We start from the raw sequence: 22,718 nt of genomic DNA, 5'->3' as shown, positions 1-22,718 counted from the left end.
AAAATATATTTTGATTTGTTTAACACTTTTTTGGTTACTACATGATTCCATATGTGTTATTTCATAGTTTTGATGTCTTCACTACTATTCTACAATGTAGAAAATAGTAAAAAAAAATAAAGAAAAACCCTTGAATGAGTAGGTGTGTCCAAACTTTTGACTGGTACTGTAAGTACTACCTCCCCCTTTGTCACTTGGCATTCATGTATCCACTACTTGTGAAAGTTTGAGGGTACATCTCAATAGTCTAGTGGCTTCCTCTCTTCGCCTTCATCTGCACTGATCTGAAAACACAGGACGGGTGAAAGCAATATGTAAGCTGCCTACAGTGTTTTCCCTAAGTACACAAACTAGCCAGCCAAATAGAAAAAGTAGCCATCCCTGGCTGAACAAGCTCCATTTTGGTGGCCTCTGGTACATTCTAATGCCTTGATTACATCCTAAATACACAGCAAAATAATTGAAAACTTTATCGAGTTTACCTCCCAGATTGGTAAAATGAGTTGTGGTAGTGTGTAGAAAGACATGACTTTACCATTTAAATTACCGAAATTTTTTGAATTCAGTGTATTGCTAGAGTTTTTTGGAAATCGTCTAGGCCTATATGATCAGGACTATTTTCTAAGTGGCGAACATGAAACCTTTTTTAACATTAAACCTGTCTTCCCTTAAGATTAAAGTCTTATTTACAGTTTTACTGCAATATATAAATTGCCACAATGATGTTTGTTGTTCAAATTATCATTAGCATATTTGGAACAAAATTAGTCTCTCGCTCCACTACCTATTGTTCCTGCAGTGAGGATTCATCTTCTTCATGGAATTGTTAATAATTGAGCTGCAGATAATCAATCGCCAAAAAGCCTACCACTATTCAAATGAAGGAGCCAAATGAACAGTTCTCTCACTGGATGCGATTCGGTAGGCTACACTGACTTGTCACTTACTTTACCGCCACTGTCTGGCAAGTCCCGACATGGACTTCATATCCTAAGAAAATACAAAACGAGATCTTTGGTTTACTTGTCCAGGGGCGATACCATGAACATATGTATGATTTATGAATGGCAAAGGGATATAGGAGATCACTTTTATTCAGTCAGTTCGATACGTTTTATAAACTAGTCACACTTGCTGTTCGGTCGTCAATTAAATCACAGTAAATAGCCTATACACCACGACTCCGTGGCTGGCTATAGGAAACATACGAAAGAAAATAAATGTATATGCAAGAAAACAATAATTAGGCTAAGTGGATTTCGACTCATCGTTACCACTGGGATGTGCAAATTCACTCACAGAGACGATGAAAGCGTATCATGCTCTCGCTAAAGAAATTTGACTGCAACCAACCACAGCGCACACAAATCCCCACAGATACCCGGAGGTGAGACAGACAGCAGACTGTCTAACCAGCAGTGTTTCCGTATTCGCTCGCATTGTGACTGGCAGGCGCTTGTCCTATCAATAGATCGCTAGAAGATACATATCGTTCATTCTAGCGGGAGACGGCTCAACAGACTTTTCTGACTAGCGAATTGAAACTTTTATAAATGAAAAGTAGCAATAAATTTTTTAAGTGGAAAAAGTAGCCGGCTTAAAATAAATCTGTTACTTTGGCGACGCATGGGGAAAACAATGTGCCTACCAGTAAGTCACTTTTACCTATCCAGCTCGTTCAGTGCAGGTGACAGAATGTAGATTGGGAAAGGAAGTGACTTGAGACCAGTGAGATGTGCATTATGATTCTTATGACTTCCTACTTCCTTACATCATTTTGCAAAACAAGAGAAGAACAGGGCATATTGTCATAAATCACTAGTACTAATATGGCATCACGTCCCCTTCTTATTCATAAATACGGGTACAGAACACAGATACTGCACAATGTACATTCAAACCAACAGGAAAATCACATATCCAAAGTCATCATGATGATACATGGCCAGATCAGATTACATACATCTCTGTAGTAGTGGGTATGAAGGCCTCAGCATGGTAATGTATGTCCAGTTACATGCAGGGCATGCTACATATGGTTGTTGTAGGTCAACTTTTTACGGACTAATTGCTTACACCTTGTGGCCACACAGTCACACTACACATTCATAAATAAACACAACAAAGCCAAAGCCTCCAAAGTGCAAGATTTTTTCTTCTGAAGTACTTAACTCAGGTTTCCATTTGGGTGCTTAAATTATATAGCAACTCTTACATAGGATACATTATATAGCATCTCTTTTAATACTAATGTCTAGACCTTGATCAGTAGCTGACTAAAAGGCTTTCTACACCCTGCGACACACCTGAACACAGGGAAATGTAGGCAAGCGGTAAAGAAAATACAACATATGTTAAAACCACCACTGTCAGTCCATAGCCTACATCAGTTCATTGTCATCTCACAGGAACAATGTCAAAACTGGACTTTAGGGATACAAAATTCAGGTAGGTAACTTTCCCAAAATTCCAAAGTTTTCCATTCCAATCTTCCAACCGGGATTTCTGTAAAAGCAAGGCATTTTGGAAAGTTGAATTTTGCAACCCTGCTGGACTCTCTCATCAACAGAAATCTCTATAATTTCAAAATCCTCTTCAGGTAGGTACACGCCATCATTAGCCTGAGAACATGACTGTTTCTGCATGCTACACCACTGCCTTGTACCCAAAGTTAGCCTACATTGTTACGTCGTAGCCAATGACAAGCTGGCCTGGTTAAAGTAAAAACTGACTAGCAGCCATGGTTATGTCCAAAATGACACCCTTTTCCCTATATAGTGCACTACTTTTGGCCAGAGTTTGACTAGTGCACTATATAGGGAATAGGTTGGCATTTTAGACACTATGTGTCCTATGTGTCTGTTGCAATGATAGATATATTGGTCTGTTGGTTATATGGGTAAAAGAGTGCACAGAGACATTGTAGATAAGAACACAACACACAAACAGCAGCTTGTATACAATAAGGCATTGGACCCCAAACCTGCACAGTATAGAAGAGACTTACTATACACTAAACCCTGAATGGAGACAAACACACACACATCAATACCAAAGACAACACTCCTACAGATACACACCTGTTATATCTGTTAAACTGCATGGGGCAAACCTGTTTCGATGTCTGACAATAATACTTTTTGGGGATCATCAAAATAATACAATTTGATGTTCAGTTTTGAACAAACTGATGTGATGTTTTGGGATTTTATCATTGGGATTCTACTAAACTCAGGATGCTCAAAAAGCACAGTTATGTGTTCAACACAAGCTTGGGGAGAGTGTTCTTAATTCTCATAAAATGTAGGAGAGTTGTCCTATAACGGACATATTACACATTTAAATCCTTGTCTCATTGTTTTATGTGTCTAGGTTTGTACTCACAACAGTGTCAGGTAGGTACATGAGCAACATAAGACCTCAGATTTTGTCAAGGCAGATTGTCCAGTGTGACTTTCCCCTCTGTTATTGGCTGGGTGACTTCTTAGGTAGGGTGGGAGGCAGTGTATAGAATTGGGTTGCTATGGCATTACCAACGACAGTCGTTAGGGGTTCATTGCCCATAGCCACCCATCGAAGCAGAGTGAGTCATTGTCCATAGGTATCCATGGCAATAGTTGCCGGGGTGTTGTCCAAAGCCACAGGTTGGGCGGTTTTAGAACAACATTATAAGAGGTGGAGAGAGTCACAAAAGCAGGAGCTGAGACAGACAGGGGCTGTGGATTGGCACTGGCAGTTGTTTTGAGGCATTGCCATGGGGCCCAGTGCCTTCATTTGCTTTCCGACTGGGGCAAAGAGCGACTGGGCTCAGCATGGCTCCAGTGGCTGAGCCACAATGGCCTCCTCTGGTAGTAGGGATCAATACCTCAGAGCGGAAGCCGACCTCCTTAAAACAGAAAAAAAGTTTACTAGGGTAAATGAACACATCTAATAAGGAATATTCATGGGACTGAGAGACGTTTTGAAAAATTTACAATTAATAGTTCCCCAGTCAGGTTGTGTTGAGATGCAGGGAGTTTAAGGAAGTTCCTAAACATTTCAGAATGTATAGCCCCAGCGAACGCTCTCGGTCAGTCTGTTTTGAGATAGACAGCTACTAGGGATCTTTCTAAACATTTCAGAACGTCTAGCCCTAGTGAACGTGCCCCAATCCAGCAATGCAGAGATGAAGGGTGGAGGTGGATGGGGAGGGAGCAGCTAGTTGAGGTGGAGGGTTTGCTTCATGAACTCATAGGTGGTGAAGGCCACAGCCTGAGAGGGCACACAGCGGATGTAGTTGAGAGACAGGCCTCTGTACAGACCCTTCTTCACCCCATACTGACTGTACACATACTTCAGAGTCTTGGTCAGGGTACTGTAGAGGGAGACAAGTAGGAAGACAAAAAAAGTGACTCATTATTTTACAGTGCCGGGCTTACCAGGTACTTCTCAATTAAATGGTAATATGTTAAATCATAACAACATTTTGCTTCTACCGAAAAAGTAATCTGTTAAAGATGTTTGGAATAGGTTATTCTGCCAGTGCCAGTCTGTTTCTGCATTCTAAACCTCAACGATCGAGCTGTTTAATACAGACACAGACATGCACACAGGCTCGGGACTGACATCATCTGACACACAAGATCTCATTGTATGGAGTAGAACATAGACTAAGACTGTTGAGTTACTGAGTGAGGAGTCTATTCTTGCCCTGACAACCCAGAGGTTGTCCACCTCTAGTAAATCATTATTACGAGGATAAATTATAGAAGCATATAGTGTCAGGTGGTGAAGTATTTCTACTGCCACTGTGCAGCAGGGTGAACTTTGAAAGGCATGCCTGGTATGCGGCTGTAGTCTTCTGGAGGACCAATCAGGGCTTAGGACTCAATAATACCCTACACTCCACAAAACTCCTATACCCAAGCGATTTTTCCAAGTATTCAAACAGGGTCCAAGGTAGGGTTGGGTGGTATACAGATTTCCATACCGTTCCTGTACCATACCGGGGTATGCGGTATAACCGGCAGTGCACACAAGGGGTGTTATTTTTTCCCCAAACGAAAACATAAATAAATTATATATACAGTGCATTCGGAAAGTATTCAGACCCCTTCCCTTTTTCCACATGTTGTTACGTTACAGCCTTATTCTAAAATTGATTAAAAAATAAATACAAATCTCAATCTACACACAATACCCCATAATGACAAAGCGGAATTTATTTAAAAAATAAAAAAACTGAAATACCTTATTTACATAAGTATTCAGACCCTTTGCTATGAGACTCGAAATTGAGCTCAGGTGCATCCTGTTTCCATTTATACAACTTGATTGGAGTCTACCTGTGGTAAATTCAATTGATTGAACATGATTTGGAAAGGCCTGTCTATATAAGGTCCCACCATTGACACCTTCCAACAGGACAATGACCCTAAGCACACAGCCAAGACAACTCAGGAGTGGCTTTGGGACAAGTCTCTGAATGTCCTTGAGTGGCTCAGCCAGAGCCTGGACTTGAACACGATCGAACATCTCTGGAGAGACCTGAAAATAGTTGTGCAGCGACGTTGCTCTCAGAACAGCCTCAAATCATCGGGGCATGGATTATAAGGTGTCAAAAGCGTTCAACAGGGATGCTGGCCCACGTTGACTCCAATGCGTCCCACAGTTGTGTCAAGTTGGCTGGATGTCCTTTAGGTGGTGGACCATTCTTGATACACCCGGTAAACTGTTGAATGTGAAAAACCCAGCAGCGTTGCAGTTCTTGACACACTCAAACCGGTGTGCCTGGCACCTACTACCATACTCCGTTCAAAGGCACTTAAAACTTTTTGTCTTGCCCATTCACCCTCTGAATGGCACACATACACAATCCATGTCTCAAGGCTAAGAAAAATCCTTCTTTAACCTGTCTCCTACCCTTCATCTACACTGATTGAAGTGGATTTAACAGGTGACATCAATAAGGGATCATAGCTTTCACCTGGATTCACCTGGTCAGTATTTGTCATGGAAAGAGCAGGTGTTCCTAATGTTTTTGTACACTCAGTGTATATATACAGTGCCTTCAGAAAGTATTCATACCCCTTGACTTATTCCTCATTTTGTTGTGTTACAGCGTGAATTCCAAATTATTATTTTTTTTTTTTTTTTTTTTTGTCATTTAGCAGACGCTCTTATCCAGAGCGACTTACAGGAGCAATTAGGGTTAAGTGCCTTGCTCAAGGGCACATCGACAGATTTTTCACCTAGTCGGCTCGGGGATTAGAACCAGCGACCTTTCGGTTACTGGCACAACGCTCTTACCCACTAAGCTACCTGCCGCCCTAAATGGATTACAAATGAACAACTCTCACCCATCTACACACAATACCCCATAATCACAAAGTGAAAACATATTTCAACATTTTAGCAAATGTTTTGAAAACTAAATACAGAAATATCTAATACTTTGTAGAAGCATATACAGTGCCTTCAGAAAGTATTCACACACCTCAACTTTTCCACATTTTGTTGTGTTAAAAGGTGGGATTAAAATGGATTTCATTGTCATTTTTTGTCAACGATCTACACAAAATACTCTGTAATGTCACAAGTGGAAGAACATTTCTAACATTAATTCTAACATTAGTTTTATATGATAAAAATAAACAGAATAGAGTTAAGCACAGGCAAACTTTGGGAAAAAAATATGAAAAAGAAAAACATATCTTGATTACATAAGTATTCAACCCCCTGAGTCAATACATGTTAGAATCACCTTTGGCAGTGATTACAGCTGTGAGTCTTTCTGGGTAAGTCTCTAAGAGCTTTCCACACCTGGATTGTGCAACATTTGCCCATTATTCATTTCAAAATTCTTCAAGCTCTGTCAAATTAGTTATTGATCATTGCTAGACAACCATTTTCAGGTCTTGCCATAGATTTCCAAGTAGATTTAAGTCAAAACTGTAACTCGGCCACTCAGGAACATTAACTGTCTTCTTGGTAAGCAACTCCAGTGTAGATTTGGCATTGCGTTTTAGGTTATTGTCCTGCTGAAAGGTGAATTCATCTCCCAGTGTCTGGTGGAAAGCAGACTGAACCAGGTTTTCCTCTAGGATTTTGCCTGTGCTTAGCTCTATTCCGTTTATTTTTTATCCTGAAAAACTCCCCAGTCTTTAACGATTACAAGCATACCATAACACGATGCAGCCACCACTATGCTTGAAAATATGGAGAAAATATGGGGAGAGGTACTCTGTAATGCGTTGTATAGGATTTGCCCAAAACATAACACTTTGTATATTGTCTTTGGCACATTTTTTGCAGTATTACTTTAGTGCCTTGTTGCAAACAGGATGCATGTTTTAGAATAGTTGTATTCTGTACAGGCTTCCTTCTTTTCACTCTGTCAACTAGGTTATTATTGTGGAGTAACTACAATGTTGTTGATCCATTCTCAGTTTTCTCCTATCACAGCCATTAAACTTTGTAACTGTTTTAAAGTCACCATTGGTGAAATCCCTGAGCGGGTTTGGAAGGACGTCTGTGTCTTTGTAGTGACTGGGTGCATTGATACACCATCCAAAGTGCAATTAATAACTTCACCATGCGCAAAGGGATATTCAATGTCTGCTTTTCTATTTTTACCCATCTACCAATAGGTGCCCTTCTTTGCGAGGCATTGGAAAACCTCCCTGGTCTTTGTGGTTGAATCTGTGTTTGAAATTCACTGCTCGACTTAGGTACCTTACAGATAATTGTATGTGTGGGGTACAGAGATGAGGTAGTCATTCAAAAATTATGTTAAACACTATTATTGCACAAAGAGGGAGTAAATGCAATGTATTATGTGACTTGTTAAACACATTTTTACTCTTGAACTTTCGCCTGAACACAACAAAATGTAGAAAAAGTCAAGGGGTGTGAATACTTTCTGAAGGTACTAGCAAAGTACTAGTGAATTCCCATAGCGGACGCTAGCTAAATGCTAACAAGCGCAAGCGAACATAATGTGATTGCAAGGACAGACAACCCAGCTCATAAAGTTATACAACTATCTCAAAAGGCTACTCACACTTGATCCAGGAGGGGATGATTGTCTCTGCTGTAACCAAGAAGCTTGATCTTGCAAGCTAGCCACCTATAGCTAGCAAGTTAGCAAACCAAATGCATAGCTGGAGCTCTGACTGGAGAACATTTGTTTGGCACATCTTAGATAGTTAACTTATAGTTATAAGATATTTTGCTAGTAAACATTAGTAGTGAATTTCAAGTGTAACTTGATCACATCTCTTTCTTCCGCTGCACAACAGTGGATCTTCAGGTCACGAAACTTCCATTTGCTCCATGTGCTCTTTGTAGACCATGTGACTGGTTCAATTGAATTTGTGAATAAAAAATTAAATAAAAAAAATTGGGGATGGTATTGAAAATCATACTGTTGGTATTTTAAAATACCCCGGTACACGGTATATACAGTATACCCCCTAAGTCTAGCACAGGGTCCTTTTGCCTTTTAGATCATAATGAATTAGATTATATGGAAAGGGAAACCTGATCCTAGATCAGCACTTCATTTTGTAATATGAGCTCTGGGTTTGGAGAGGAAGGGGTAAATAGTGCCACTTACAGACATTTGTCAGAGTCAGGAAGCACCACTCCTAACTGCATCCTTCTCCTGGCAACATCCAAAGGATAGCTGGGAGAGGAGACAGGGAAGAGAAGGGGGGGGGGACAGGGAGAGGGAGAGAGAAAGAGAGCAAATTAGTTAACCAACCAAATCGATCGACCAACCAATCAAACAATTAACCACCCCTCCACAGAGCAGTTGACATAGGTCTTTAAAACCAATTAATCCATCAGTCAAACACCCAATCAATCAATCAACCTACGAAATGGTCTGTGCGATAGCTCCAGCTACCCCTCCACAGAGGAGGTTGACGTGGGTCTTCAGCACCATCACCTCTGGGTTATCTGAGGACGGTCGCCCCAGTAGCTCTGGGAAGTGGGCCAGACCCAGACTCTTCAACGTGCCGAAGGTAAAGAATGAGAACCCTGAAGGAAAGAGGGAGGAAGGGCAGAAGAAATGAGGCCCACAAAACTCCACAGAAAGTTATTGACAACACTGTGTGTGCGCGTGTTTGTGCATGCTCACCTGCGTATGGAGCCATGCCTATAAGGGTTGGGATCAGACCCTTGTAGAAGCCAGGGATGCCTCCTTCCTTTAAAAAGAGAACACCAACAACTGAGCCTCAATTCAAGATAAACACAAACACAGGAGGGAAACCTGCACACCTCTCAAATTACAGCTTTAATTTGAAACTGAGAGGAACAAATTAAGGGATAGGTTAGAACAAACTAGCATACCTTTAGGTATATAGTCTGGAAGGCATTTCCGATGCCTGTGTAGCGATGGTGTCCTTTCACCTGGTATGCCAGACGGGCTCTGATCACATCCAGAGGGTACGTACATATCACAGCTGTCATCCCTGAGCAACACAACAACAACAATAACATGGTCAGATACAATATACTTAACAACGGTTGTTGTTTTGTTGAATCTATTGTGGAAACTATTGTTGTTGAAAAATAACCAGAAATTAGGAAGTATCTTCTCTGCATTATACAGGCCTCCCATTTTCTTTTTTGGATTCTTCCCACTGATCTTCTCTCACCTGCCATAGAACCTGCCATGAGCCTGTGGATGTGTCCAGAGATGCCCAGCTGTTTACTGAGTATCTTCTTGTATTTGTCAAAGGCCATGAACTGGATGGCTCCATAGGGGAATATCCTGACCATCATAGCCCCATTGCCTTTATACAGCCCAAGGTAACCCTCCTTCTTTGGCACAGCACGGAGAGTGGCTACCACTCCTACAGGAGAGAGAGGAGAGAGGGAGAGGGAGGGGAGAGGGGGAGCGGGAGAGAGAGAGGGAGGGGAGAGAGGGAGAGGGAGAGGGAGAGAGAGAGGGAAGGGAGAGAAGGAGAGAGGGAGGGGAGAGAGGGAGGGGAGAGTGAGGGGAGAGAGAGAGGGAGGGGAGAGAGAGCAAAGAACAAAAAGAAGAAAGATCAGTGTAATGTCATTGTTTTGTTTTCGGTGCCATCTGGTAGAAGAAGAAGATAAAACATCTCAGATTATTTAAACGCCACATGATACAACATTCACATGGGAGGGGGGATACATGAGTGGCACTGACAAACCAATTGACAACCCACACACATGTTTACAGGTAGAGGAATACTCAATTTCAAAGCAGCAGAGTTATCCAGACCTTACCCAGGTCTTTGTAGTGGGGGCTGTGGGCTTGCAATAAGATCTTCACTCTGTCCAGAGGAGCGATGGTGGACTTGGCACAGCATCCAGCTATACCTAAACACACCCAGACAACAGATACAGACACCTTCAACATGAGCATATCTGAGCTGGACTGAGTAAAATTAACATTAAATTAATCTGCAGATGATTAGATGCAAGTTTGCTCAAACCAGAATCTAGACGTGTTAGTTTGGATTAGTGTATATTACACTGAACAAAAATATAAACGCAACATGTAAAGTGGGGGGGTGCTGAGGAGTATTTATGTCTGTAATAAAGCCCTTTTGTGGGGAAAAACTCATTCTGATTGGCTGGGCCTGGATCCCCAGTGGGTGGGCCTGGCTGCCGACTGGGTGGGCCTATGCCCTTCAATCCATAGATTAGGGCCTAATTTATTTATTTCAATTGACTGACTTCCTTATATGAACTGTAACTCAGTAAAATCGTTGAAATTGTTGCACGTCGCGTTTATATTTTTGTTCAGTATACATCACTTTGGACTTGTCATGGATCTAGTTTTGTCCCGTGAAATAGATAGTGGATCTAAATGTTCTTCCTCAATCCTGGACTATCGGACCACGATCTTATTACGTTTGCAATCGCAACAAATAATTTGGTTAGACCCCAACCAAGGACTATCAAAAGCTGCGCTGTAAATTCTCGGACAACAGTAGCTAAGATGGGGAGAAGTCTGTCCATAATAAAGCACTGCTCTGCCTTTTAGTTTTGTTGCACCTGGACTACTGTTCAGTCGTAACAGTAGTTGCCACGAAGAGGGACCTCGGAAAATTACAATTGACTCAGAACAGGGCAGCCCGGCTGGCCCTTAAATGTACACGGAGAGCTAACATTAATAATATGCATGTAAATCTCTCATGGCTCAAAGTGGAGGAGAGATTGACTTCACCACTACTTGTTTTTGTAAGAAGGGTTGACAGGCTGAATGCACCGAGGTGTCTGTCTAAACTACTAGCACACGGCTCGGACACCCATGCATACCCCACAAGACATGCCACCAAAGGTCTCTTCACAATCCCCAAGTCAAGGACAGACTATGGGAGGAGCACAGTACTACATAGAGCCATGACTACATGGAACGCTATTCCACATCAGGTAACTGATGCAAGCAGTAGAATCAGATTTTAAAAAACAGATACAAATACACCTTATGAACAGCAGGGACTGTGAAGAGACACACACACAGGCACACATACACATGATAAGACATGCACTCTACACACACATGGATTTTGTAATGTAGATATGTGATAGTAGAGTAGTGGCCTGAGGGAACACACTTAATGTGTTGTGAAATGTGTTATGAAATGTAATGTCATGTAATATTTTTAATTGTATATAACTGCCTTAATTTTGCTGGACCCCAGGAAGAGTAGCTGCTGCCTTGGCAGCAGCTAATGGGGATCCTTAATAAATACAAATACAAAGATTCCTAGATGCCTTTCCAGACTCCCTTCACCTACCCAAGGACGTCGGCGTACAAAAATCTGTTAACCACCTAACCGAGGATCTAAACTTAACCTTGTGTAATACCCTAGATGGGGTCGCACCTGCTAAAAACAATAACAAATTGTCACAAGAAACTAGCTGCCTGGTATACAGAAAATGCCTGAGCCCTAAAGCAAACTTCCAGAAAATTGGAACGGAAATTGCGCTCCACCAAATTGGAAGTCTGACAAATCCGACTAGCTTGGAAGGACAGTACCATGCATTGTCCAAAAGCCCTCTCTGCTGCTCGATCAACTTACTTTTACAAACTGATTGTGGAGAATAAAACAATCCTAAATTAATGTTTTATACTGTCGCAAAGATAACGAAAAAACAGCATTCCCCAAGTGAAGTTGGCCTTCACTTCAGCAGTGATGAATTCAATTGAACTTCTTTGACAAAAAAAATCATGATCATTAGAAAACAAAATACTGCTAATTTCCTGCAATTCTACACATTTTGCCATAGGGTGGAGAGAAATGTTTGCATTTTTTTACATGATATCTGAGTGAGGCTGACTAACAAAATCAATGGGGGCCCCCTGGCCGGTAATTCCACCATGATTATTACTAAGTTTACATACAGTGCCATGAAAAAGTATTTGCCCCCTTTCTGATTTTCTCTATTTTTGCATATTTTTTATACTGAATGTTATCAGATCTTCAACCAAGACCTAATATTAGATAAAGGGAACCTGAGTTTACAAATAACAAAAAAAGTTATAATTCCCCTGTGTGAAAAAGTAATTTCCTTCTTACACTCATCAATAACTGATTGTGCCACCTTTAGCTGCAATGACTGCAACCAAATGCTTTCTGTAGTTGTTGATCAGTCTCTTACATTGCTGTGGAGGAATTTTTGCCCATTTGTCCATGCAGGACTGCTGTAACTCAGCGACATTTGTGGGTTTTCAAGCATGAACTGCTCGTTTCAAGTCCTGCCACAACATCTCAATTGGGATTAGGTCGGGACTTTGACTAGGCCATTCCAAAACTTCCAATTTGTTGCTTTTTAACCACTTTCATTTAGACTGGATTGTGTGTTTTAGATCATTGTCTTGCTGCATGACCCTGCTGCGCTTCAGCTTCAGCTCACAGACGGCTGGCTTGACATTCTCCTGTAGAATTATCTGATAAAGAGCAGAATTCTAGTTCCTTCTCTTAAGGCAAGTCGTTCTGGACGTGAGGCCAAAAAGTTGACTCAAGTTTCCCAAAAAGCACCTGGATGATCATCAAGACTCTTGGAAGAATGTTCTATGGACAGATGAGTCAAAAGTATAACTTTTTGGATGACATGGGTCCCATAATACCTGGCAAAAACCAAACACTGCATTCCACAGTAAGAACCTTACACCAACGGTCAAGCATGGTGGTGGTAGTGTGATGGTTTGAGGATGCTTTGCTACCTCAGGAGCTGGATGACTTCCACTTCGACATTAGAGTATTTTGTGTACATCGTTGACAAAAAAAGACAATTAAATCAATTTTAATCCCACCTTGTAACACGACAAATTGTGGAAAAAGTAAAGGGGTGTGAATACTTTATGAAGGCTACAACCTTCTCTGTCTGTCTGTTGTAACGGATATTGCAGTTGACAAGCAGGACGCAGTCCCTACACTTTTGACACATTTTGTGTGATGATGTAAGATAATCTTTATAGCTGCTGCCATATCGTAGTTCCTGAAAAAATAACACTACTTGACTGCCTGTCTGCCTCCTGCGCAGCTTAGCCAATGTTTGCAATGATGATGAAAAAATTACATTCCATCGCTAATTACACTGCGTGTCTGTCTCTTGCTGCGTTCCACCTCTGGGCAGTCGAACATTCTAGGTAGCCGTGCGTGCATCCAGACCGGTAAAAAGAGTCTGACAATGGGCGAGTTCGTTTTGCGTCGCCCGGTGCCATAGTTATGCCATATATGCTGATATCGTGGCGAGAGTAAATAGCTGCATGTAACTCAGCAGCTAAGAATAAAATGTAATCGCTAGACTGCCTGTTTGTGTCATGCTTATGTTTGTAATACTGACAACAAAGTTGGTACGAACATGTCGATAACGTACACTATATATATATATATATATAAAAGTATGTGGACACCCCTTCAAATTAGTGGATTCGGCTATTTCAGCCACACCCTTGCTGACAGGTGTATAAAATCGAGCACACAGCCATGCAATCTGCATAGACAAACATTGGCAGTAGAATGGCCTTACTGAAGAGCTCAGTGACTTTCAACGTGGCACCGTCATAGGATGCCACCTTTCCAACAAGTCAGTTTGTCAAATTTCAGCTCTGCAAGGGCTGCCCCGGTCAACTGTAAGTGCTGTTATTGTGAAGTGGAAACGTCTACGAGCAACAACGGCTCAGCCACGAAGTGGTAGGCCGCACAAGCTCACAGAACAGGACCGCCGAGTGCTCAAGCGCGTAGCGCGTAAAAATAATCTGTCCTTGGTTGCAACACTCACTACCGAGTTCCAAACTGCCTCTGGAAGCAACTTCAGCACAATAACTGTTCGTCGGGAGCTTCATGAAATAGATTTCCATGGCCGAGCAGCCGCACACAAGCCTAAGATCACCATGTGCAATGCCAAGTGTCGGCTGGACAGGTGTAAAGCTCGACGCCATTGGACTCCGACGGACGAATCTGGGTTTGGCGGAGAACGCTACCTGCCCGAATGTATAGTGCCATGTATAAACTGTAAAGTTTGGTGGAGGAAGAATAATGGTCTGGGGCTGTTTTTCATGGTTCGGGCTAGGCCCCTTAGTTCCAGTGAAGGGAAATCAATGCTACAGCATACAATGACATTCTAGACAATTCTGTGCTTCCAACTTTGTGGCAATGGTTTGGGGAAGGCCCTTTCCTGTTTCCGCATGACAATACCCCCGTGCGAACCAGGCCTAATCGCCCAACAACAGTGCCCGACCTCACTAATGCTTGTGGCTGAATGGGAGTAAGTCCCCGCAGCAATGTTCCAACATCTAGTGGAAAGCCTTCCCAGAAGAGTGGAGGCTGTTATAGCAGCAAAGGGGGGACCAACTCCATATTAATGCCCATGATTTTGGAATGAGATGTTCGACGAGCAGATGTTCACATACTTTTGACCATGTAGTGTATTTTGTGTAAAACATGTAAATAGCTGCATGTACCCTACTCCCCTCCTGAAAAAATAACATGAACTCGCGCTTATTTTTACTGAGGCATGGAATGCAGTAAGTTTTAACAGTTGTGTGTTTAACATGAAGTTTGTAGGCTACATCAGTGACCAGACAAAAGCGACCAAGGAGGTGGGAGCGGCAGTGGAGCACTCTGCACTGCAGCTACGTAGGCAGCGGAGTGGGAACTCAGCTACGTTAAAAAAATTACCTGCAAATGCACTGAAATATCCGTATTTTTTGTCTGGGCAAATTGAGAAACAGAAACTCTGTATCCATAACCACTCCCTATAATTTAACAGTTCCATTTCACATCATGCTGTTAAAATAAATAATTATAATTTACCAGTTTCTCGCAGTTATTTACTCCGGGAAAAGGGAGTGGGTTTTGGTGGGAAATCTCTGTGAATCTACATAACCCAGTTCCAGCTATTCAACCCTAGCCTATATCTATTTATTTTCTGGATCTCTGGTGAGGTTAAGCCATTATTTTAGATCTGGGATTGGCATCTGGCGGCCCATGGGCCGCCCACCTTTTGAAGGCCCTCAGATAATATTTTTCAAACTCAGGTTGGGGTTTCAACTTACTGTTGAAAGTTATAATAGTAGAATACACAAGGTGCAATTTCGAAATTTGGTTGTGCAACAGCAGTTTGTCTATGGAGATTGCATGGCTGTGTGCTCGATTTTAAACACCTGTCAGCAACGGGTGTGGCTGAAATAGCCGAAACAACTCATTTGAAGGGGTGTCCACATACTTTTGCATATATAGTGTAGGTAATCGACATGTTCATACATGGCCTCCACCCCCATCAAAGTTGCCCATCCCTGATTTAGATTATAGTAGTCCGTTATTGCTGGACAAAAAAGCCTGCACACCATGCATGCAGCTCATCAGAACCAGGATTTGTGTCATTAGATGTGTACTACTGTATGTTCTGTATTGCATTTCTGCATTATAATCACTAGTGAAGTCTGCAGCCACCCTTACCTCCAGCTACGAAGGAGCGGACAAAGTGATAATCCCCCTGAGTGTGGTTGGGGATCGCAGGACGACCAGGGGTGGAGACTGCAGCCTCCGTTGCCATGATGTGTGTGTTCAATCAGGACCCTAATGCATCCATAACTATGGAAAGATTAAAAAACAACAGTTACATAATTACATTCTCACCCAGAATTTTAAAGGATATCACTCGACGACATCATCATCCGACCGCCAATAATACTGACAGTGACACTGACATTCTGCCTTGCCTGGAAGGCACATAAATGTGATGAGGCATAACGATGTATGTAACGTTAACGTTAGTTGATCACTGAAACAAAGTATAATCAAGACATAGTGTGGTTTGGCTAGCTAAGTAGCTACTAGGCGGCTAGTCACGTATCAAAACAAAAATAGCACTAGCTAGTAGTAATGTTAACTGTCATTGAACGTAGCTAACGTTAGCTATCACTGAAGTCGACCTATCGTGTTACCGCTAGCAGATTAACTTTAACTGGTTGGCTAAATAAAATTTTCAATCTACCATTGAACAGACTGTTCAAACAGTTAATCACAGTTCAATCGACTGTTGCTGTAATGATAACTTATATTAGCCATCTTACCCACTGCAAGGTCAACACTGTCAGATGAACGAACGTTGCACAACGGAGCTAGCGGGCACGTTAGCATTTGCAGGCAGTCCCTTCCTGATTCCCCATGTAAACAAACCTGCTTAGCGGGCGCTCCCGGAGACAACTTCACCGAGCGACAAGTCTGTGAGTTCAGTTTTCGGTCCCTATTTTGGCGAGTCATCCGTAGCTAATTAATAGCCAAAAGTAATTAGAAAAACAGCAATAAAACCAGTTTGCTACCTGGGTTAAATGTATGAAGGGTGAAGGCACTTGTTTTTACGATCACCAACCACTAGTGCCCTTCATCGTGCACAGATCTAGAGTTGCACCGGCGCATGCGAATGACATCATTGATAATAAAAAGGGAATAATAAAACCATAAATGTGGCAATTAATAATTACATGTCATTTACTGCCCAAACACTTTATCATTTGCTAAATATTGGGTCATATAGCGCTTGTTTGGAGCAGGTTATTGTTTTTAAAGGTGTTATTATTACACAGTTGTAAAACATTTATTAACTTTAATACAGAATATGAAGCAAAACATCATCTTGTATAAGGGTGTCTAGGGTTTGAAGTAGTTTGATAGAAGTTTGATACCTCTACTTATGAGAGAAAGTGGACAAACATGTCAATTCCATTCCAGGTTTTCCCGATAACTCTTTACTCTAGAGCTCAGTTGACTCGAGACCGTAGGTCGCATCTGGGAGAGGAGGGGGAGAGGGCTGCCCCGAATGGATTGACACAAGAAGGATTTACGCTTTAAATTGTGTTGTATCCAGTATGTCTACATGCGTGTTTTACACTATCAAAAGCCGCTTGATATAAGCAGTATTGGTAGATTGTGTCAATGTATCAGTGTTGTAAAGAAGAACCAGCCATATTTTCCGAGGGACACCAATACAATGATCGTCAGTGTCTTAACAGGAGTGGAGTTTTATTAGCAACTCAGACAGTGCAACTGTCTCTGGTATGTAAAATATTTGAGCTGCCTTTTAAAGTCAACGTGTAAATAAAATCCACACCAACAACACTTAATTAGGCTATGTTCTTGGTCACATTCACGAATAGCTTAGTAAGCCATCCAATGCCACGAGTGTGAAATACTCGATATTTTTCGGACATTCGGTCAAGCGCAAGAACATATACTCGATGCGGCAATGTTGCAAGCTGGTACAACATTGTCATTACGCTTCCGTCCGAAACTCGTGCGGAATAGAACTAGCCAGCTAGCCAAGCCCGGTGTCGTGTAGAAACCTATACTTTTTAAAGAGCTTCACTTCTGCCTTTTAACTGTTAAAGGACTTAGTTTAAATAGAAAATAAATACCACCGCCATGCGGAAGTAGGAGCTTTAGCATATCTATTGATTAATAGTAGAATCTCTATATATTGCAATGAACAATTTATTTATAGGAAAGTGTTATTTTGTAATCTGTTGCATGGCTTTACTTCACGGATCATTGCTTTGACAAGGTGTTTTAGGTTGTGAACTTGGCGGTGTGTGCCTAGCCAAAAATGGACCCTATTTGGCATGGCAGGCCCCGCGCCATTCCTTCCGCTAAGGAAGTGAGTGGGTTCACAAGGCCAGTTTATTGAAAATGATCAATTGAAAGTGAAATACATGGCTGGTAACTCGACAAGCTAACTAACTAACCCGTATTGTCACACCTGATACCTCATACATTTTCTGTTTGCATAGTCACACAATTAATTTCCCTAATGCAACAACGTGCAATTGAAGATTTCCAAACATTTGCTACAAATGATACAATTTGGTTCTATTGTACCCAGTACATAAAAAAACTAACATTTAACAGGCATGTTTTATTCGGAAAATAAAAAAGTTATGTTGTCAATCAAACATGGACATTCAGGCACTAGAGGTGAACCAATTATTTTAACATGTTTTTATTTTCTTTATCAATTCTCTCCAGGTCCTTGCACAGCTTTTTCAACATGGTGGGAAAATAACTCTGAATTTTGGTGTCTGTGTGAGTCAGTAATCCAAGTCAAAAAAAATTGAGGAAGAGAGAAAAAAAAGTGAAAGTTGGAGCACAGCTAACAACCATTCACCTGGTTCCCATGCCGACTGCCCCATCTCTGCCCTCTCATATCCTCCACTATGCCTCCTACTCCCAAATCCCCTAAGAGACAACCCCCACCACTGACAAGGAATGGCCGCAAGGTGATACCCACAACAACCGCCATCTCCACCGCCAAGAGACAGACCTCCAACTCCAGCAAGCCCAGAGGAAAAGCCTTTGAGAGTCCACAGTCAACTCCAGAACCACTCCGAAGATCCACAACCAGGACCCAGGCCCAGCTGGCCAGAAGCCCAGGAAGGAGTGGGGTAGGTAGGCTTGGTGGTCAGGGCCCGGGGGCATCCCCTGGTAGGGTTAACCATGCCCCTGTGGGTGTAACAGGATCAGTGAGGCTAAGGAGCTGGGGTAATCCTCTGCTCCAGCATGGTGTGGAAGAGGACCCCCCTAGGCGCAGGATGTCCTTACGGGGCATGGGAGGCGTCAAGCAGTTTCCTACCCTGGCGGTAAAGCCTAGCAGGGGAGGGAAGACAGCCAGGGGGAGGGGGGGTAGGGGAGCGGGGGTTCAGAGAGGGAGTGAGAGCGGGATTGAGCAAGGACCTGAGGAGTCTGACACTGTTAGTATAGACCCTAGTAAGATTAACCAAGATAAAAAAGTAGTCGGTCATGTTGGTGAGGGCAAACCTAACCTGAGGACTGATGATTCGGCTAGTGATGACAAACAGGAAGAGTTAGTTGCCCATAATGGTGACACAGTTGGGGCTGACTCACACGATAAGCCTGTCAGCCATAGTGGTGAGGGCAACCACTCTGAGCTCAATGAGCCCACACGTTTTGACCAACAACAGGAAAAGCTAGTCAACAATATTGCTGAGGGCAATTCTTTCAACCTGAGCCATGAGCTTGGTGACTCTACCAGTGATGACAGGCAGGAAGAGTCAGTCGGCCCTAAAGGTGAAGACAACGCCAAGATAAACCTCGGAGCTGAGCAGATTGAGATGGAGCAAAAAGAGAGAGATACTAATGCAGGGGAGCAGAGAGGAGGGGAGAGATTGGAGAAGGAAGGAGAGGAAATAGTGGAGCAGGAAGAAGAGACAGATGAAGAAAAGAAGAAAGCAGACAGTAAGGAGAGAGTGGAGAGAGTCAAGGTGAATGAGACTGAGGAAAGAAAAGAGAAAAACAAGAGACAGAAGGAGGGAGAGGTTATCAGCAGACCTTCAGACACAAGCACCAGTATGTCTGTCGCTCAGCCCCAAAAGCCTTTTCCGCAGGATGATGCGTTGATGATGCAATCACCTGTCCATGCCTCACCTGTCTCTGAACCAGCTACCTCAGACCTGGCATCACCCCCTCTCCCTCATCCGCCCTCTCCGCCTCACTCCACAGTGTCACATGATATGAAGGTTCTGAACCAAGGTGTTAAACCAATCCAACCTACCCAAACTGTTGAAATCCATAAACCTTTAAAAGCCCCAACTACTTGCCATGAGATATCACAGGCGAGCCCAATGCACCCAGTATCACTAAGTCTCTCAGTTGCCTTCCTTAGTGAACCCCACAAGCCCCTGTGTGTAACCCCAGCGAAACCAGCACCCAGTCAGAGCCTAGAGATCCCTATCTCTCTGGAGGCTAGACAACTTCTCAGACCAGTGGACGAAGAGACCAAAGAGTCATCCAATCACAACAACGCAAAAGAGATGTCATCTGCATCATCTTCGTCACACCTGTACACCAACGCGGAGGTCCCCACCACTGTGTCTCAATCAAACACCGACATTAACATCACTGTGTCTGTACCAGACCTGGGTCCAGTGCCAAAGAACCACAACAACAACCCAGAAGAGCCACCATCATCATCATCATCATCATCACTCCCAAACACAAATATAGACCTCTTCACCACTGGATCTGAACCAGACAAAGACACCGTATCTGTCTCTGTATCTGACCTAGGTTCTGTACCAAAGACTCACAACAAGAACAACCAAGACGAGCCACCACCTTCACTCCCATACACAAACACTGGATCTGAACCAAACACAGACATTGCATCGGTCTCTGTATCTGATCTGGGTTCAGTGCCAAAGACATCCTCCTTCCCTAACCAGGAGAGTTCTACCTCCAAGTTCTCTTTCTCATTCTCCTGCAGCTCAGAGAGCACCCAATCCTCCTACTCCTTCGACACAGAGTCAGAGCAAGGCTATGGGGCCCCTAGCCCCCCTGGATACCCTAGCCTGGGCCCGAGGCCCCTGGAGGGGGGTACATCTCTGCCCCGACCCCTACGGGTCAACCAGAGGAGGGAGAGGAAAAAGAGGAGTAGTTGTGGAGGATGTGAGCCGTGCTTGAGGAAGATCAACTGTGGCCAGTGTAGCTGCTGTCTGAACCGCAGGACTGGACACCAGATCTGTAAGCTGAGGAAGTGTATGGAGCTGAGGAAGAGGAGGCCCATACCACTGCTCGCACTAACATCTGCTCAGGTAAGGCTTCTCTAAGGTGTAGAGTAGACTTTAGGCTAAAACTGGAAAATACTGCTTATAAACTACTTATAAACCTCTTAATGTTTTACTTATTTTAGTGATTCACTAACTTGTTTATAACTTTTATGAGCAGTTAAAAAGCAGAACTTCAAGTAAAATTGACAAAGGCAATTTACTTTTCTTTAGAGAATACTGTACGTGCTGAAAAAGTAACACAGTTATGACGCTAGTGCACATGACCCCAAAGCCACAGAGCGTCTAGAGGCAGCTTGTTATTGTCACTAATTCTTTAAGTTGTCATGGGGTGTGCCTTTGGTGATGCTATGCTATGGACTGACTGAGAGGATATGTGAGGCGTAGTCTGCTGGTCTGTGGCAGTTTATGGTGTGTGTGTGCCTGCTCTGGGTTCTCTATAAGAAATTGTTAAATTAAGTGGGAGCAGAGAGTGCATGTAAAGGGCTAAGGATAGAAAAAGGATGGGGCCAGTTGGAGAGGATAGAATGTACTGGATGGTGAGATTGCATTGATATACTATATGACAAAGAAAGGGATACTGTGCTCGCAAACTGTGGGAACTAAAGGAGGTGACATAAGGAGGGTTTCACGGGTCCCTGCGGCTGTCCTCCACCCACAAGGGCCAAAGAGACCAGGGGCCAAGTAGGTGGTGGGCCGAAGCTTCGATCCCCGTCGAGGGAAGAGATAATATTTTGTATATGACAGTAAATCATTCTTATGATAACTATAACATTTGTTGGCACCTTCAATTCTTGCACATTTTCTCATAAAAAGTACAGTGAGCTTGAAAAGTATTGGGACAGTGACACATTTTATGTTGTTTTGGCTCTGTACTCCAGCTCTTTGGATTTGAAATTATACAGTGACTATGAGGTTAAAGTGCTGACTCAGTATTTTCATCCATATCAGGTAAATCAGGTAAATTACAGCACTTTATGTACATAGTCCCTCTATTTTAGGGGACCAAAAGATACAGAGGCATACATATCATACCCCCCCAAAAATGCTAACCTCTCCTTTTATTGTAATGGTGAGAGGTTAGCATGTCTTGGGGGTATGATATTTGTGCGTCTGTAACTTTCTCACTCATCATTATTCACGATTCACTCAGGAGTCCGTAATCATGGTAGCATCCACATTAATGTAGAAGGGTTTAGAAACATTCTATTTTTATTTACAATAAAAGTGACTCCAAAATGACATAATACATTATTTACCATTCATTTCTATTGGGCACAAAATAATCTGAAACACAACCAAAACAAACAGCAAATGCATCCAACAAGTTTTTACAGTCACAAGCTTAATATAGTCATTGCGTGCTAGGAATATGGGACCAAATACTTAACTTTTTACTACTTTAATACACATATAAGTGAATTTGTCCCAATACTTTTGGTCCCCAAAAATGGGGGGACTATTTACAAGCGCTGTAATTTCTAAATGGTTCACCTGATATGGATTTAAATACCCTCAAATTAAAGCTGACAGTCTGCACTTTAGCCTCAAAGTCATTGTATCATTTCCAAATGAAAGTGCTGGAGTACAGAGCCAAAACAACAAACAAACAAATTCACTATCCCAATACCTTTGGAGCTCACTGTATAGCATACCTTGCAATACA

At 42.5% G+C, this 22,718-nt stretch overlaps 2 protein-coding genes across 5 annotated transcripts in view; one reads left to right on the top strand and one right to left on the bottom strand.

The window, feature by feature from the left end:
- Positions 1-1,729: 1,729 nt before the first annotated feature.
- LOC121574629 (graves disease carrier protein) lies at positions 1,730-16,880 on the bottom strand. Of its 4 annotated transcripts, none has more exons than XR_006002242.2 (10): positions 16,550-16,880; positions 15,933-16,067; positions 10,243-10,335; positions 9,642-9,839; positions 9,334-9,455; positions 9,122-9,188; positions 8,859-9,021; positions 8,597-8,665; positions 3,975-4,354; positions 1,730-3,886 (listed from the first exon to the last, which is right to left on the bottom strand). XR_006002242.2 is itself a non-coding variant. In XM_041887174.2 (9 exons), the coding sequence occupies exons 2-9, from the start codon at positions 16,027-16,029 to the stop codon at positions 4,198-4,200; spliced, it is 966 nt and encodes a 321-aa protein (XP_041743108.1). In that variant the 5' UTR covers positions 16,030-16,067; positions 16,550-16,880; the 3' UTR covers positions 1,730-4,197. The 4 variants fall into 4 exon arrangements, 2 of the variants coding, with proteins under 2 accessions (XP_041743108.1, XP_041743114.1); XR_006002243.2 differs by having other exon boundaries at positions 4,146-4,354; XM_041887174.2 differs by having other exon boundaries at positions 1,730-4,354.
- A 2,388-nt stretch (positions 16,881-19,268) lies between these two features.
- LOC121567486 (methylcytosine dioxygenase tet3-B) overlaps positions 19,269-22,718 on the top strand; it is a 56,519-nt gene continuing 53,069 nt past the window's right edge. The window contains exons 1-2 of the mRNA XM_041877600.1: positions 19,269-19,274; positions 19,382-21,079. Coding sequence (XP_041733534.1) covers positions 19,269-19,274; positions 19,382-21,079 — 1,704 coding nt within the window. The remainder of the gene's footprint in view (positions 19,275-19,381; positions 21,080-22,718) is intronic.

This window comes from Coregonus clupeaformis, unplaced genomic scaffold, assembly GCF_020615455.1.
Source record: "Coregonus clupeaformis isolate EN_2021a unplaced genomic scaffold, ASM2061545v1 scaf0176, whole genome shotgun sequence".
Taxonomy (NCBI): Eukaryota; Metazoa; Chordata; class Actinopteri; order Salmoniformes; family Salmonidae; genus Coregonus; species Coregonus clupeaformis.
The sequence above is the reverse complement of the archived record's forward strand: the minus strand, read 5'-3'. Positions and strand labels throughout refer to the sequence as shown.

Bases quoted from the DNA above. Each gene is read 5' to 3' on its own strand.
- LOC121574629 (XM_041887174.2), bottom strand. From the start codon at position 16,029: ATGGCAACGGAGGCTGCAGTCTCCACCCCTGGTCGTCCTGCGATCCCC. The intron at 9,840-10,242 runs GTAAGGTCTGGA...TCTCTCCTGTAG, and splicing joins CCCCCACTACAAAGACCTGG to GAGTGGTAGCCACTCTCCGT. The intron at 9,022-9,121 runs GTGAGCATGCAC...TCTTTCCTTCAG, and splicing joins AGGCATGGCTCCATACGCAG to GGTTCTCATTCTTTACCTTC.